The sequence below is a fragment of the Pyxicephalus adspersus genome, chromosome 6 (genome assembly GCF_032062135.1).
Source record: "Pyxicephalus adspersus chromosome 6, UCB_Pads_2.0, whole genome shotgun sequence".
In the NCBI taxonomy this organism is placed as follows: Eukaryota; Metazoa; Chordata; class Amphibia; order Anura; family Pyxicephalidae; genus Pyxicephalus; species Pyxicephalus adspersus.
In genome coordinates, this window is record NC_092863.1 from 59316106 (window position 1) to 59330053 (window position 13948).

The window sequence follows — 13948 nt, forward strand, 5'->3', positions numbered from 1 at the left end:
TATCTAATAGAAGGTTTCTCTAAAAGGTATTTTAACAGTTCTCCACTCTATACCAAACAAAAGATTTGCAAAAAGAAAAGATTGAGGACTTGGATAGTGGCAACCAACTTGAGAGCAATATCAAGTTTGGTACAATCAATGCACATAATGAAGCATATATTAATTTGAGCAAATTTTATTCCAATATTCTGTTTTTATTTTACATCCCTATAGGGTCTAATTATAAAACAATAAGTCCAGGTCCATTGGTACTATTGATTCTGCATCAGGAAATATTTTAGTGAATGTCAGATTCACTGCTTTACAAATAAACCCCTATGTTATATCCTAATGCATGTTTTATTTTTACAACATAGGTCTGTTGTTTTCTTCTTTAGTAGAAGTAAGACTTCAGTTTGCAAGTTGACATACTGTACAATCTATGAATATATTTTATCTGTCTGCAAAGCCATTTATTTCCTTCCTATACACCTGATCATAGCCTCAATCTGTCCTTGGAATCACTGTCTTCATAGTCTTATTTCCACATATCTTGGAACTAGTTGTTTTTATTTGTTTGTTTTTCTGCAACCGTTATCTTAATTAATAATCCTCTGCATGAAACATAGGGTAAAGCTGCTTTTTTTTAGACGTACTAAATTTAATATAAAACTTTAGAAAATACCTTGGGGCGAGTTCTTATGAGGAAGACAAGGTCAGTGCCAGGGCATTTTTATTCAGGTGAGTATGACAAGTACACAGCATGGATCCGTTTTAATTTGGAGGATTTATTGCAAAGGGAGCAGGGCAGGATCTGCGGAAGGCTTTAGCAACAGATGAAATATTTCAGATAAAAATAAAAGTGAGATTTCAGCTGTGGAGGTGGGAAATGTGTTGAGCTCAGTGTATTATTTTATATCTTCTATTTCAAGCTGGATGTCTTGCCGAGAGGAGCCTGTTTTAACATCTTTCTGGCTTTGTTACTGACGGTGTTTCTAGTGATGTCTGTTATATTGTCTGGGGGAATTTGAACATTGTAGTCACCTAATTGCTCATTGCTTAGGTTGCAAATATGAATTTTGTGTGTGTGTATATATATTTATATATATTGTGTCTATGTGTTATATATACAGTATATTAAAAATTGTAATAGTACATATAATAAAAATAAAATGTGCCTTCTTTGGACATTTTTGGCAGTTCCCTGGATGCAGATGTATGATGATGATAAATAACATAACTCAAACATAGCTCATACATTTGAGCCAGGTCATTTAAAATGTCTCTAGACGTGGACTTTTGTGTCTATCAGGCCTTTGTTAACTAAGCATGTTACTTCCAGTGATTGTAAGTGATTGTCGCTCTATTGGTACCCATTCAACAGCACAGTTGAGTACTGTCCACCCAATATTTTTATCTAGTACTAACATTTAATTTTTCTGGAGCTTTTAGGGGTCTACACCCCCCTTAAATCATTTTCCTTTTTATATCTGGCCAACTTTATGACTTTAATTATCGCTTGTGTTTTGATTGCCATCTTTGCAGACTTTTTTTTTAATATTTGGGTGTGAGTTTTGCTTAGACCAGAAGGGGGAACCTCCAACAACTTGTCTTAAGAAATAAGGAAATCAGCGCTCACAAAAAAAAGTAGTTTCTTATAATAGAAATACAGACAATAATTCTTTAGTGTATTAACGCTTGTTTGTTGAAAATTTTCCTTGGTTAACTGTTATTTTGTAATGAGCCAAGCAATGTGACACGCCAAGTGTTACATCCTGACATAACTTGAGAGAAGTACATAGGTTTCTGTTGGTGATTTCTTCTTTTAAAAATACAAGTTGCTATGCTGAACTTACATTTCTTTAGAAAACAGCATTTATTCAAATACCTTGTTCTGAGGTCACACATTATGCAATTGCCAGTAAAATAGTGTTACCCTCAGAATAAATTTAAAGGTCTGATTATAAAGCTGTGAATCTGGCATGAATCTTGACCTTGGAGAATCTTCCAGGTCATTGGGCCTGATTTAATAAAGCTCTCCAATGCTGGAAATGATACACTTTTATCAGTAAAGCTTTCATCAGCAAACCTGGAATACAGTTCTTAAAAGTCATTTGCTATTTGTTAGCAAGTGTTTACAATCTTGGACCAGATCCATTTCAGGTTTGCTGGATCGCCCAGCTTATGAAAATGTTTCTCCAGCTTTGGAAAGCTTTAATAAATCAGGCCAAATGTGTCTTAATGGCAGTGATTGATTCTCCACCATGATAATAATTGTTAGATGAATGTCAAATTTCCTAATTTATAAAAAGAACCTTTCATGTTCTAATAAAATTTATTCTCATATGTTGTACTTTGCTTTACTTGTTTTCTGTGTTCGTTATTTTTCCTTCACCATTTTTTATGGCCTAACCAGGTACAGGTGTCATCTTCTAAAAGTCATGTTATTATTTATGCTTACTGTGGAAATTGGTTTCGTAGCAAAGCCTCTGCTGTTGTGTGTCTAGCTTTGCTTAGCTGTCATCATTTAATAGTAGCTACATATGGCATTACATGCTTGAATGGTTAAATTTATTGCAATGCCGATACCTGGTATGAGATATTAGGGACTTGGAAGAGAATCATCAGTGTACATGAGAATGTAGGAGATAGGACAGGTGGTGCATGTCTATTAGCGGGGAACGAAGGACCTTGATTGCGTCTCTTACCCCTAAGGATTTCAATCCATCAGAGCACAAAATTGGATGACATCCTGGGAGACAAAAAAAATCAAATACTTCTCATTGATTCAAACCTCCACCTGGGTAGTTCTGACAAGGATGGTAAGATTATAGGGAGAAATATATTAGCTAAATCATGCAGTAAACTACATCTGCAATCAAAGTGTGCTGGTTTGACAGTATTACCTAGGCGTTTGTCATTTATTACGCCTAGAGGAAAAAAGATTCAAGACAAGCTAATAAAGTAAATTATGGTATGTACCAAGAAAGTGGGAAAGCTTTTCATTGGTGCGCTTTCAATAAATGGCGGAAAGTCACAGTTCTCTTCCAGTCAGCTATGTTAAGGCAATGGTAATGATTACATAAGGTTTCCATGGTCTTGTGCCATTAATTCTGTCCATCTCTGGACAATTCTGAAAATATTATATATGTAGAAAGAACTGTTATGCAAAGATCTAATTAAAAAAAAAAAACATTGATAAACTTTTCTCATGCATGTATTCAAGACTTATCCCACACATAACCCCCCCCCTTCAGTGCAATCCTGATGACATTAGGCAGCAGATGACCACTACATTGCTCCTGCTTTGCCTTACTGGTTTTGTTACTGTATACCCAGTGCTAACCTCATATTAAACATTTTAATCCCTATGCAAGTAAACTTTAACCTAGCAAACCAACAAAATAAATGGTTACATAAATCAAACAAGCATTTCAAGACCAACATTTAGATTGTCTGCCTGCCTAGTGCATAACGTTACCCCCATCCCTCCTATATAATTTCAGGATGGCAGGGAGGATGCCAGATCTGGGTAATCAGAGAATACAATTGACATGTATATAAGAAACAAAAGTTGGAATTATTCTATAAAAAGGATATAAAATATAGAATTATTGGCCTTCACTTTGCCCAGAAACAACTCCCTCAAACAACATTTGCCTTTTGTTCTTTCCCATGACTACCACATTGCAAACTCCAAGCTATAAGAGTATGTTCCCTTATTTTTGGACACAAGTAATGTTGTAACAACAATGCATGAAAATGTCTTTCATTTAACCATTAGAAAGGAGTATTTTATGGAACTGAATTCAAACATCTATGTGCCACTTATTGGTTGTGTGCAATTTAACCACAAATTACTTTCATAAATGTAGTGTGCAAATAAAAGATATTGAAGGATAATATGAATTATGTTAATTTCAGGTGTGGAATTAGTGCTGTTCACCAAATTCCTAGTAATGAAAATTGATGTTGGCCCTTTTACAGGCATCCGGCAGCTGTTCCATATAGCACCAGAGATGTTAATGGCTTCTTAATGGGTGCATGGGGAACGAGAAGGTTTATGACTCAAAAGTTTATGTTGTTGTTGGTGAAATATGGATTTCTTGTACTTATGTGACAACATTTCCCTCCTGTGCAATAGCTGAGTCAGTGATTACATAACCAATTTATAGCAGTATTTTGGATCCTGTCTGACGTTGTGTTTTGTGGAGTACTGTGAGCCTCATCAATCAATTTGTCCTAAATCTGCTGCTCTTTTTTCCCATAGCATCCAGTCATACCTTCATTTTAAAAGTGTTTTTAATATTGACCAGTTCATTAGTTGTAGTTGTTGCCCATATCAATATAGCTGTAAGTAGAACAGCTATTTGTTGTCATGTCCTTCTTTCTGGAAATAGAACTGTGATGTCTGCACCATCAAGGGAGCAAGGGAGGAGATTGTAGTTTTTCTTTTAAACCCAGCTAAATTCAAACAGAAGCAAGGGCAATTCTCAAAGCAATCATGTTGTGTGGTGTTAATTATAGGTACTACCTATTTGTGCCTGTGCAGCTATAGGACCTCTCTTGTTTTTTTAGTTTCCTGTTACCAGATTGAGATCCTACACCACCTTCCTTATGTGGGTTACAGGTTCTGCTTTCTCATAGATACATATGATTTTTACTGTAAGAAAGGGATGCTGGAAAATTTACACTGACATCTATTGTTCATCCTACTTTGAGTGACACATGACTGACCACTGGGCTTAATTCAGGGATGAGAAGAATATAGTTGTGGTATAGGGCTCATGAAACAGATATTCAGTATGTCACCTTGCTTATATACAGAGTTTATACCTATACCTTACCTATATTGCTAGTAGAATATATATATATATTTTATACATTATGGCTGAAAAAGGCAGCCTGTTAGTGAACTATTTAAAATGAGCAAAGGTCTTGCTGTCCCCATTAATACAATGACCATCAGAAGAAACTTAATTTGATGTCTTGTCTTCTTTTACCCATAAAATGTGTCTAGAATGCCATGTTCTGTGTGTGTGTGTTAGGTTGGGTACACACGTCAGATAATCCTCTCCCGAAACGAAGGGTCAAGGTCGTCTCGAGCAAGAATCTCTGACATGTATACAGAGGTTGCCTGACATCGTTTATGGATCCACGAGCGTCTGACGTTGAACCACTGCAACACAAGTGAAAGGAGTGTAGAGCACAGCAGGGTGCTGCTCGTTTGTCCTCCCCCTCTTCTCCATAGAACAAAATGATGCTGTGTGTGTACAGCATTCATTAGTTCATCACTCTTTTGTCGCTGGAAACATTCATGAAAGATTGTTTCCCACACCAATATTTGAGAGTGTGTACGCAATCTTGGTCTTAATAATGTTAACCACATGTGGAGGGGGAGCATTTCAGTTGCATTATTTAAAGAGTAGTTTACAGATATTAGCCATTGCCACAGGTTGTTCAATAAAGCATCTTCATTTTACCTGTTCCTAATTCCTGTTTTATGGGTAAGTGCACCCATGCCCAAACAAAGGATCATAGTAAAAAAGCTTTACAGTAAACCACCCCTCATCTCTCTAGCTGCTTCTAATATAATGCAGTCCATCCCTAAAGATACCACAAACACTCTGAAGTTTATTTTCAGTCTGTTTCTAACAGCTGACAAACATCTTCATTAGAGGACTGGCTAGTATTCCGTATTAATACAATTAAAGAAAAAGAAAAAGATTTGTGGGTTCCTGTAATGCATTTTGTAAAAGGAAGAAAGATGTGCAAGGGTCGCTTTAATGTGCTTTTACTGTTGTTTAGAATATTAGCTATGTCAGTGTACATTATCTCGGCACAGGTTCACTTTAAAATAATGTTAACTATGTTTATATAAGGATTTATGTTAGGGCTTCATATAATGAGCCTAGGAAGATACATCAATGATCTCCATCCTGTTACCCAGTAACCACTTGCTCTTGGCTACCCTTTCATCACCAATAATTACACCACGTGGCTAGCAGGGTTTTATATGAAGACACATAGCATAGGTTTTTGAGTAAAATTTTATTTGTTAAAAAAAGCCAGAACAAACACCAGTTTTATGTCATAATTTATTAGGAATTGGAATGTGTCAATAGGGGACCTAAGGCTTATTCTTGACGTGTTAGGGCTGGTGACTTAATGGTGACAATCATGTTAATTGACTCATGCAATCGTTTTTTTTAGGTGCAGAAGAGGTTGTAAATTACTAAGATGCAATAGGCAGCTTTCTTTTATGGTTTCAGAAAAGGGTTAGACTGGCTTCTAAGTAAATTCAATGTATTCATTATTTGTATCGGTGCTCAAGTTTTTTTTTAATTATTTTTTTTTTTTACTGATCAAGATATAATTCTATTTTTAATAAGAAAAACATGTAATTCCTCAATAAATAACAGATAAACACGCTGTAAAGGTTTTAGCAAACTATTTAAAATATTTATTAGCTTTTTTGGTTTATTATGTTCTGAATGAATTATTGTTTTCCTACCGACCTCCTTACATTGTTGTCTAAATGGTAAGGTAATTTTTTTCACCAATTATCCCATCTGTATCCCTTTAGGTGATGAATTGCCTAAGAATTTTTCTCACCAAATAAAGCTCCTATGTCAAGGGGGATTGTAATTTCATTTCTATCTGTGGGCTAAATCCTATGAGAACCAGTAGCCAATTGCACAATCAAAAAATTAGATTTCTGGGTCCTATACCTATACAGCAGTCTTTCTCAGCCTTTTAACATAAAGGAACCCCTAAAAAATGTAGAGGTATTGGGGAACACCTGCTAAAAGCAATGCATTAGGTGTCAGTTGGCAGAATGTCTCTCCCCCCCTTATGCCACCCATAAAAACAGCTAACATTATCTCTTTGTTTAGTGGGGTTGGCTTCCACAATTAAAAGGTTATTAAAACACAGCTTAAGGAACCCCTGGCATCTTCTGGAGGTACTCTAGTGTTCCACGGAACCCTGAGAATGGCTGTCATAAAAGGTACATATGGTGCACAAAAAAGGTTTTATTATTGCTAGGAACAGACCTTTCCATTTTTAACAGAAAATTTACAGCAGCTGCAGATAGAAACAGGAAAGTAATTTTTACCAACATTTATTTACAAAATGTAATGTGTTTTATCATTTCTAAGATGCAGTTTCATATAAATCCATCTAATACATCTGCTACACTTGAATTGCAATATAATAAGACTTTGTCATGGTGCATTGCATTATTTTATATTTTGCTATTACCATAAAGATTGTAAGTGAAGTTTTCTCTGCTTCTTGCTTTTCGTAGGTGAATTTTAATGAGCCGCTGTCCATGCTGCAGAGGCTGACCGAAGACCTGGAGTACCATGAGCTGTTGGACAAGGCAGCGAAATGTGAGAACTCTATTGAGCAGATGTGCTTTGTTGCAGCCTTTTCTGTGTCTTCCTATTCCACCACAGTCCACCGGACGGCAAAACCATTTAACCCTCTGCTAGGTGAAACCTTTGAGCTGGACCGACTAGAAGATTTAGGATTCTGTTCCATTTGTGAGCAGGTGAGAACCATAGGTGAACTGTGGTGATAAATGATAAGTACATAATCCACATATTACATCATATGGGCGAGATAGTTTTGGCAAATAGATTAGGTTGTATACTTTTTTTCTACAGTAACACATTTTTATTAAAAATAACATTGGTAAAGTAGAAAAACAAGCTTTTCTGTTTTGGATTACATACAAAATCCTCTTTGCAACAGAGTATCACCAAAAAATATAAATAGAAAAACTATGTCTGTATTCACTTGTTCTCCTTGTATGCTCATAATGGAAATGTAAAAGATGATCTGGTCCATAAGGAATGTAAAGGTGTGGGTGTTAATGTGGTGGCCCACCAAAACCATTGCTTTATTATTGTGGTATTTTTGCAAGTCAACATGGTCCAGGGGCCAACCAAAAAGCGCAAAAAGAATAACTTTGGAGCATATTACATGGGCCAACCAGAGTTTTTTTGTAGGCCTCCTGTGGGCCAGTCCGACCTTTACAAATCTGTTTTTACAGGGAATATTGTGCCCTGCTTTAAAAAAGAGTTGTCACTTCTGTGTGGCATATACATTTTCTAAAGGAAGCATTTCCATGGTTTATATATAGATTGCAGTAAAATTTAATTTGCTCTGGTATCTCTATGACATCCCAGTCAATACAGACTGACCAGCACTCACACCATGCAGAATGTTACTCATCTGTTGTCGGCTAGAATGATTCAAACCACAAAAAGATAAGTCTAATTACTCTGAACAATCTTGTACACAAGACCTAAACATTTCTAATTCCATATTGACTGATCTGGAAACACTGAATTCCAGACGACATCTCCATTTTTTTTAAAAAGAAAGATCTTGTAAAATATCTGTGCTATAATTGATTCTTTGCCAGACTGCATCCATTTACAACACACGTCACTTATGCTTCTATAAGTTTACAATGATGGCTTAACCTATTTTGTCCCAGCTGTGCAGAATTACGGAGATTAGTCTGTGCTTCTAGGGAATTATAGGCAGAGAAAAATGGGAAATTGATTTTTTTGTTTTTTACCTAACAGGCAAAATGCTATATAGTACAGATTCATAGTTGTGGACTCTAAAATTGTATAATAAAAAGGGAGTTGTATAACCACCTTCTCTTCCAAAATAGGAAACAACAATTGACTAACAAGAAGCAAAGAAAAATAGGCCATAGTAGCCAACATTTTGCAAGAACAAGTTAACGATGACATGTATTGCATCTATTGTTTATTGCATCCATTACCTTTGCTTTTATAGGCATGTCATTCTATATGTCTTTATTTAAACATGGAAGTACTGCTGGGTGTCACACAATTCATTTAACCACATTTTACTAGACATTTCAACTGGTTGAAACTGAACTCAAAAATCACTAAAATTCTGATGGTGTGTGACCTGGACAAATGTCAACTACTGTCAAATCATTATATGATTTCACCAAAAGACCTAACAAAACAGGTTTATGTTTCTCATTGTAATTCTCTTTTTTTGTGTTTCCCAGCAATGGATCTGCAACCACTAGGTAGTTTACAATTCTGTATCTAGTCTGCCAACAAACATTTCTTCATATTTATACCAATCTTCCACACCCTTCATACTGGAGAAATAACTGCAGTAAGATAGGCTGTCAAACATTCTGATACAAATTATAAAACAGAGATGCCTGTCATAACTGTGTTATTTAATGTGATGTTTGTCCTTTCCAATCCACATCAATTGATGAAACACAAACACATTTGCAGTTAATGCATTCGTTAAAGTTCTAATTTTATTTTTGGCAGGTCAGTCACCATCCGCCAGCAGCTGCCCATCATGTTTACTCCAAGAATGGATGGAGTTTATGGCAAGAAATTACCATTGCTAGTAAATTCAGGGGCAAATATCTCTCAATTATGCCATTAGGTAAGAAAAAACAAAAATCAGATGGGTTTAAGTGTATGTGAATTGGAATTGTCACTGTAAGAATGAACAAACTGAGAGAATGACTGTATATGTAAAAGTGAAATGCTACCAATGGTTCCAATTATTGAAAATATTGTGTTTATTTCCAATCAGGGGACATCCATCTGGAGTTTCCCTCCTCTGGGAACCACTACGTTTGGAAAAAAGTCACATCAACGGTCCATAATATCATTGTGGGCAAACTCTGGATAGATCAGGTCAGCACACAATGTTTCAATAGTTTTTAATAAGTGTAAAGTTACTATAAGCAAAGAAGAATAGTGTAAGCCTCCGAAACTGTGGCCCACCCTACCATTTCTATCTCTTAAACTTTTGCCTACTGTTTCCTTAAAAATCCTTTTTGAGGTTTTCTTTGCCTTCAAAAGGCAAGTGAAAAAGTAGATAATCAAAATCATACGAGAAGCCTAAAATTGGCCTTTAAATGGCTATGTATAAACACTACATCCACTTTAAGAAGAATATAAGAGCATCGCATTTTCCTATATTCTAGTGATGTTTTTTAACTATACTGCTAAGGTTTTATGGATTTTCCAAAAAAAACTCTATTGCACACAAGATTTTGAACCATCTTCTTAGATTCTAGGTAACTATACTTGTTGGTACATTCTCTTTACTAGTGGGCCAGGGCAGATATCCTTGGTGTTTTTATGGTAATGGTGGTAGCTGCCATTAGCAGAGCCAATGGTAGTAGCGGTAGCTAAATAAACCACCTTACAAACAAGTTCTTGCGTTACAATTCTTTTGAATTCTTAAAAAAAATCTTTATTAAATTATGCACAATATATATTGGGCCTGGCTTTTTAAAGCTCTCTAAGGCTGTAGAGAATACACTTTCATCAGTGAAGCTGGGTGATCCAGAAAATATGGAATGGATTTCAGGTCCATTGAGTCAAACATCATCAAAAGCTTATAAACACAAGGTCCTGTGCTGGGTAAAGCATGCTTTTTTGTTTATAGGCTTGTAGCTGCCACATCCAATAGCCTTGTAACACATAGCAGATAGATGGGACAGCTTGAAATAAGCTAATAAAGCAGCTTTTACAGTAAATAAGATCAGCTGGTATGGTTGTCACAGGGTGTGAGGTTGACATTGTGTTTTTTTTCTCCTCCATTTTAAACATTTTTTATTTTATTATCAATTTTTCTCTTTATAGTCTGGAGATATTGAAATTACAAACTATAAAACCAAGGATAAATGCCAACTGAAATTCACCCCATACAGCTACTTCTCAAGGGACATTGCAAGAAAGGTAATGTAGCAGAATAAATTCCATGAGAATCATATATGCATTGCTTTACATGTATGTGTTTTAAAGCTGAACAGACACAAATTACCAGAGTTCGGTAATCACAAAACACAAGCCCCAAATTTTCACTTCTAATAAGCCTCTTCTGGTCCCTGTCAAGCAAAGCACAGACTGGGGGAATAATACCATAACAAACAGTTCCTGTGCTAGCAGGGAGCATGATAATCTGAGTTTAAAGCAGAGTTTTGGGGGATTAGGACTTCTTGGTTAGGGTTGAATAATGCTGACTGTCATTTATCAGAAGACTAAGGACATCTTGTACAGAAAAGAAGTAATATTCCTGATTGAAGAAGAGAATTGCAAAAAACAGCTCTTTGTGTTTCAATCGGTTTTATTGAGTTTTCAGAAAAAAATAACAGATAAACATAACAAAAAGAATCAGACATACAACACATACAGTGTATCGAACATAACAGTGTAGGCTTCATAACAACAGAACAACAGAAGTATATAACCAAAAAAGCTGCAAATACCCAAAAAATATACCAAAAACATATTAGTTCTAAAGGGATCGTATAGCCCATATTGAACCTGTACAAAAACAGCTACATATCCGCTAGCGGAAGCGTATGGCTCAGGGTGTAAACCAATATTCTTGGACAACAGATAAAATAAAAGAAAAAACAAAAACAAACACACATAACAAAACAGCCCAGGGGAGAAAAGGGGGATGGGAGGGGGATGGAGAAAGTCACTAGATACGAGAAAAAAAAAAAAAAAGGGGGGGGGTTTATAATAACCCTCAATACCGGGGTTGTGTTCCATCTTGTAAATCTGGACACTAAATAAAATATGTATGGAATCAGGGAGATTCTTTAAACCAATCCCAGGTGGACCAGGTAATATTAAATTGTTCCAATCTATCATCATCCTGCGCTACCAACATCTCCATATGACGGATTTTTTCAAGTTCGGAGACCCTATTGGCTATAGAAGGAGCAGCAGATTGCTTCCACAATCTCGGAAGAGTGGCCCTTGCTGCCGTAAGAAAATGATGTAGAGCCCCACCTTTGATAGTTTTGAGGGAACCCGGAACCATGGATAAAAGAGCTATTTTGGGAGTATTGGTTATGGTGGACCCAGTGCAGTCAATAAATACCTGAATAATCGTGTCCCAAAAGCGAGATATAAGTGGACACTCCCACCTTAGCAGCTCTTTCAAATTGAACTATTATTTTATTTTCCACTAAAGCTCTGTATAAGGTTCGTTGCTTATATGATTAGACTGTGCTCATTAAAACAAACATGCATTTTACTCATGCAGGGTATAGTACAAGGTGTGCTATAGCACATATGTTTCTTTGGCTCCTGCCCCTCAATTCAGCACTGAGCAAGAGAAAAGCATAATTGATATGGTAAGCATTCGCTGTCACTGATCTTCACCTGATCAAGCACTGACTCAGAATTTAGGTCTGTTAAAAAAGCAGCTTATATGCACAATAGCAGCCCTCCTACGGTAGGAATATGAAATTAAATATTTATTAGATGATAATGACAGATCTACCCATTGGATACTATAAAAAAATGTTACAAAGTTCTCAGAGTGCCAACAACAGTTTTTCAAGTGTTTTCTGTTTTAGCTGCTTCCAAGAAAAACACTTGTTAGTTTAAAAAAGCAAGATATTTATTAAAATTATGTATCAAATAAAAGCAATTTATGTCCTTTAAAAGATTTAGGTAATCAAATTAGTTATAGAGTCATAGTCAACAGAGGGATACATGCACAGTAAATTATTTCCTGGGTATCAGTACCCTGAAAGAGCAGCTACGGCTTATCATTTATACGGTAGGTGTGTTGAAATGACATCAAGCTGGTTAAATACTGTGCAGTGAACCCCGGGAGGCAGTGACATGGTGGCTCCATTTTAATTGCTGCCTTGTAGATTAAAACATGTACATATATTTCTCAGCAGTGTTCCTGTTTGCCTACCAATAAAAGTGCGTGTTTTGCAGAACACGGCTTCTTGTAGACATAGGTGGTTTGGCATTTAACAAGATCTTTACTTCTGAATAAATTACCAAGATCATAATGTACCAGATAAGGAAATTAATTTGTGGACTTATTACATTTCAACAAATGCTTTCCAATTTGTTCTTTGTTCTGTTGCTTTTTGCAAGCTATACATTTTCTTTTCCTGGTTACCAGAAGTGTAATATAAGCTATACTAAGTTTAATGATTGCAGCAAAATTCATGTCAACATACACATTAATAATGTATTCCTTGAGCGACAGCAGATTTTGAGTCCATATAGTGACATTTCAGAGATATTGACCACATAGAATAATTTCATACTGTAGGATCCTTAATAATTTATTTTACTCTAAAACACTTGGATCAGCTAAGATGTTTGTGGAGCAGTGCCAGCTGTCACATAGATATCTAGGATCTTTTTAGGCAATACCTGTCTAAAGACTGGAAAATATGTAACTTTTTACTATGCTGTTCAGGCAATGCAACCACTTTCATCTTCCATTGGGGATAGAGTGAACACACAGTTGTTGTTCATACCTTCCTTTTAGCTATCATTTTGCAGTAGCTAAAAAGCTGTGTGTAGAGAAGTTAGAAAAGGTATGGACCATGTAATGTATTGTCAGTCACTTAAAAGTGATAAAAAAAGCTTATTCTAAAAAAGATCATGCATACAGCTTGATTTGCTGTATTATTGAAATCTGCAATGAGATTTGTGGAGTGTAATTAGCGTGGTAAAGCATTCTGTACTCGGCTTATACAATCATGTGAATTGAACTAACTGGTGGTGGTGCTGCTTTTTACTTTATTCTACTTCTAAAATTGCGTAAACCAATTAGAGATAAAGCAGAGACTTATGTTAGCCATATATGAAACATGTTTAGTTCCATAAATACTCCATATAAATGTCTTTCCTTACTACACATCTCAATCAATTTACTACCACAAACCAACAGTAAAAATAAGCATATGTGAGCCACTCGAATATCAGTGGAACAGAAATCAATACAGAGGTCTCACAAACCTGTCAGATCTTTTGAGGCTTCACTCAATAGTCATCATGTTTGGTCAATTTAAATATAGAATTGATTTATGATTGATTTATTAAAATGATCCAATAAACTGCTTAGCATTTTACATGCCTGGAACACAATACACAGAGCATAT

General features: G+C 35.8%; 1 protein-coding gene across 1 annotated transcript in view; it reads left to right on the plus strand.

The window, feature by feature from the left end:
• The window catches only part of LOC140332747 (oxysterol-binding protein 2-like), a gene marked incomplete at its 5' end in the record, with an annotated part of 41598 nt that overhangs the window by 14746 nt on the left and 12904 nt on the right, over positions 1-13948 (plus strand). Inside the window, 4 exons of the mRNA XM_072413944.1 lie at positions 7289-7534; positions 9324-9444; positions 9598-9701; positions 10659-10754. Of these exons, the coding sequence (XP_072270045.1) occupies positions 7289-7534; positions 9324-9444; positions 9598-9701; positions 10659-10754 (567 nt within the window). The remainder of the gene's footprint in view (positions 1-7288; positions 7535-9323; positions 9445-9597; positions 9702-10658; positions 10755-13948) is intronic.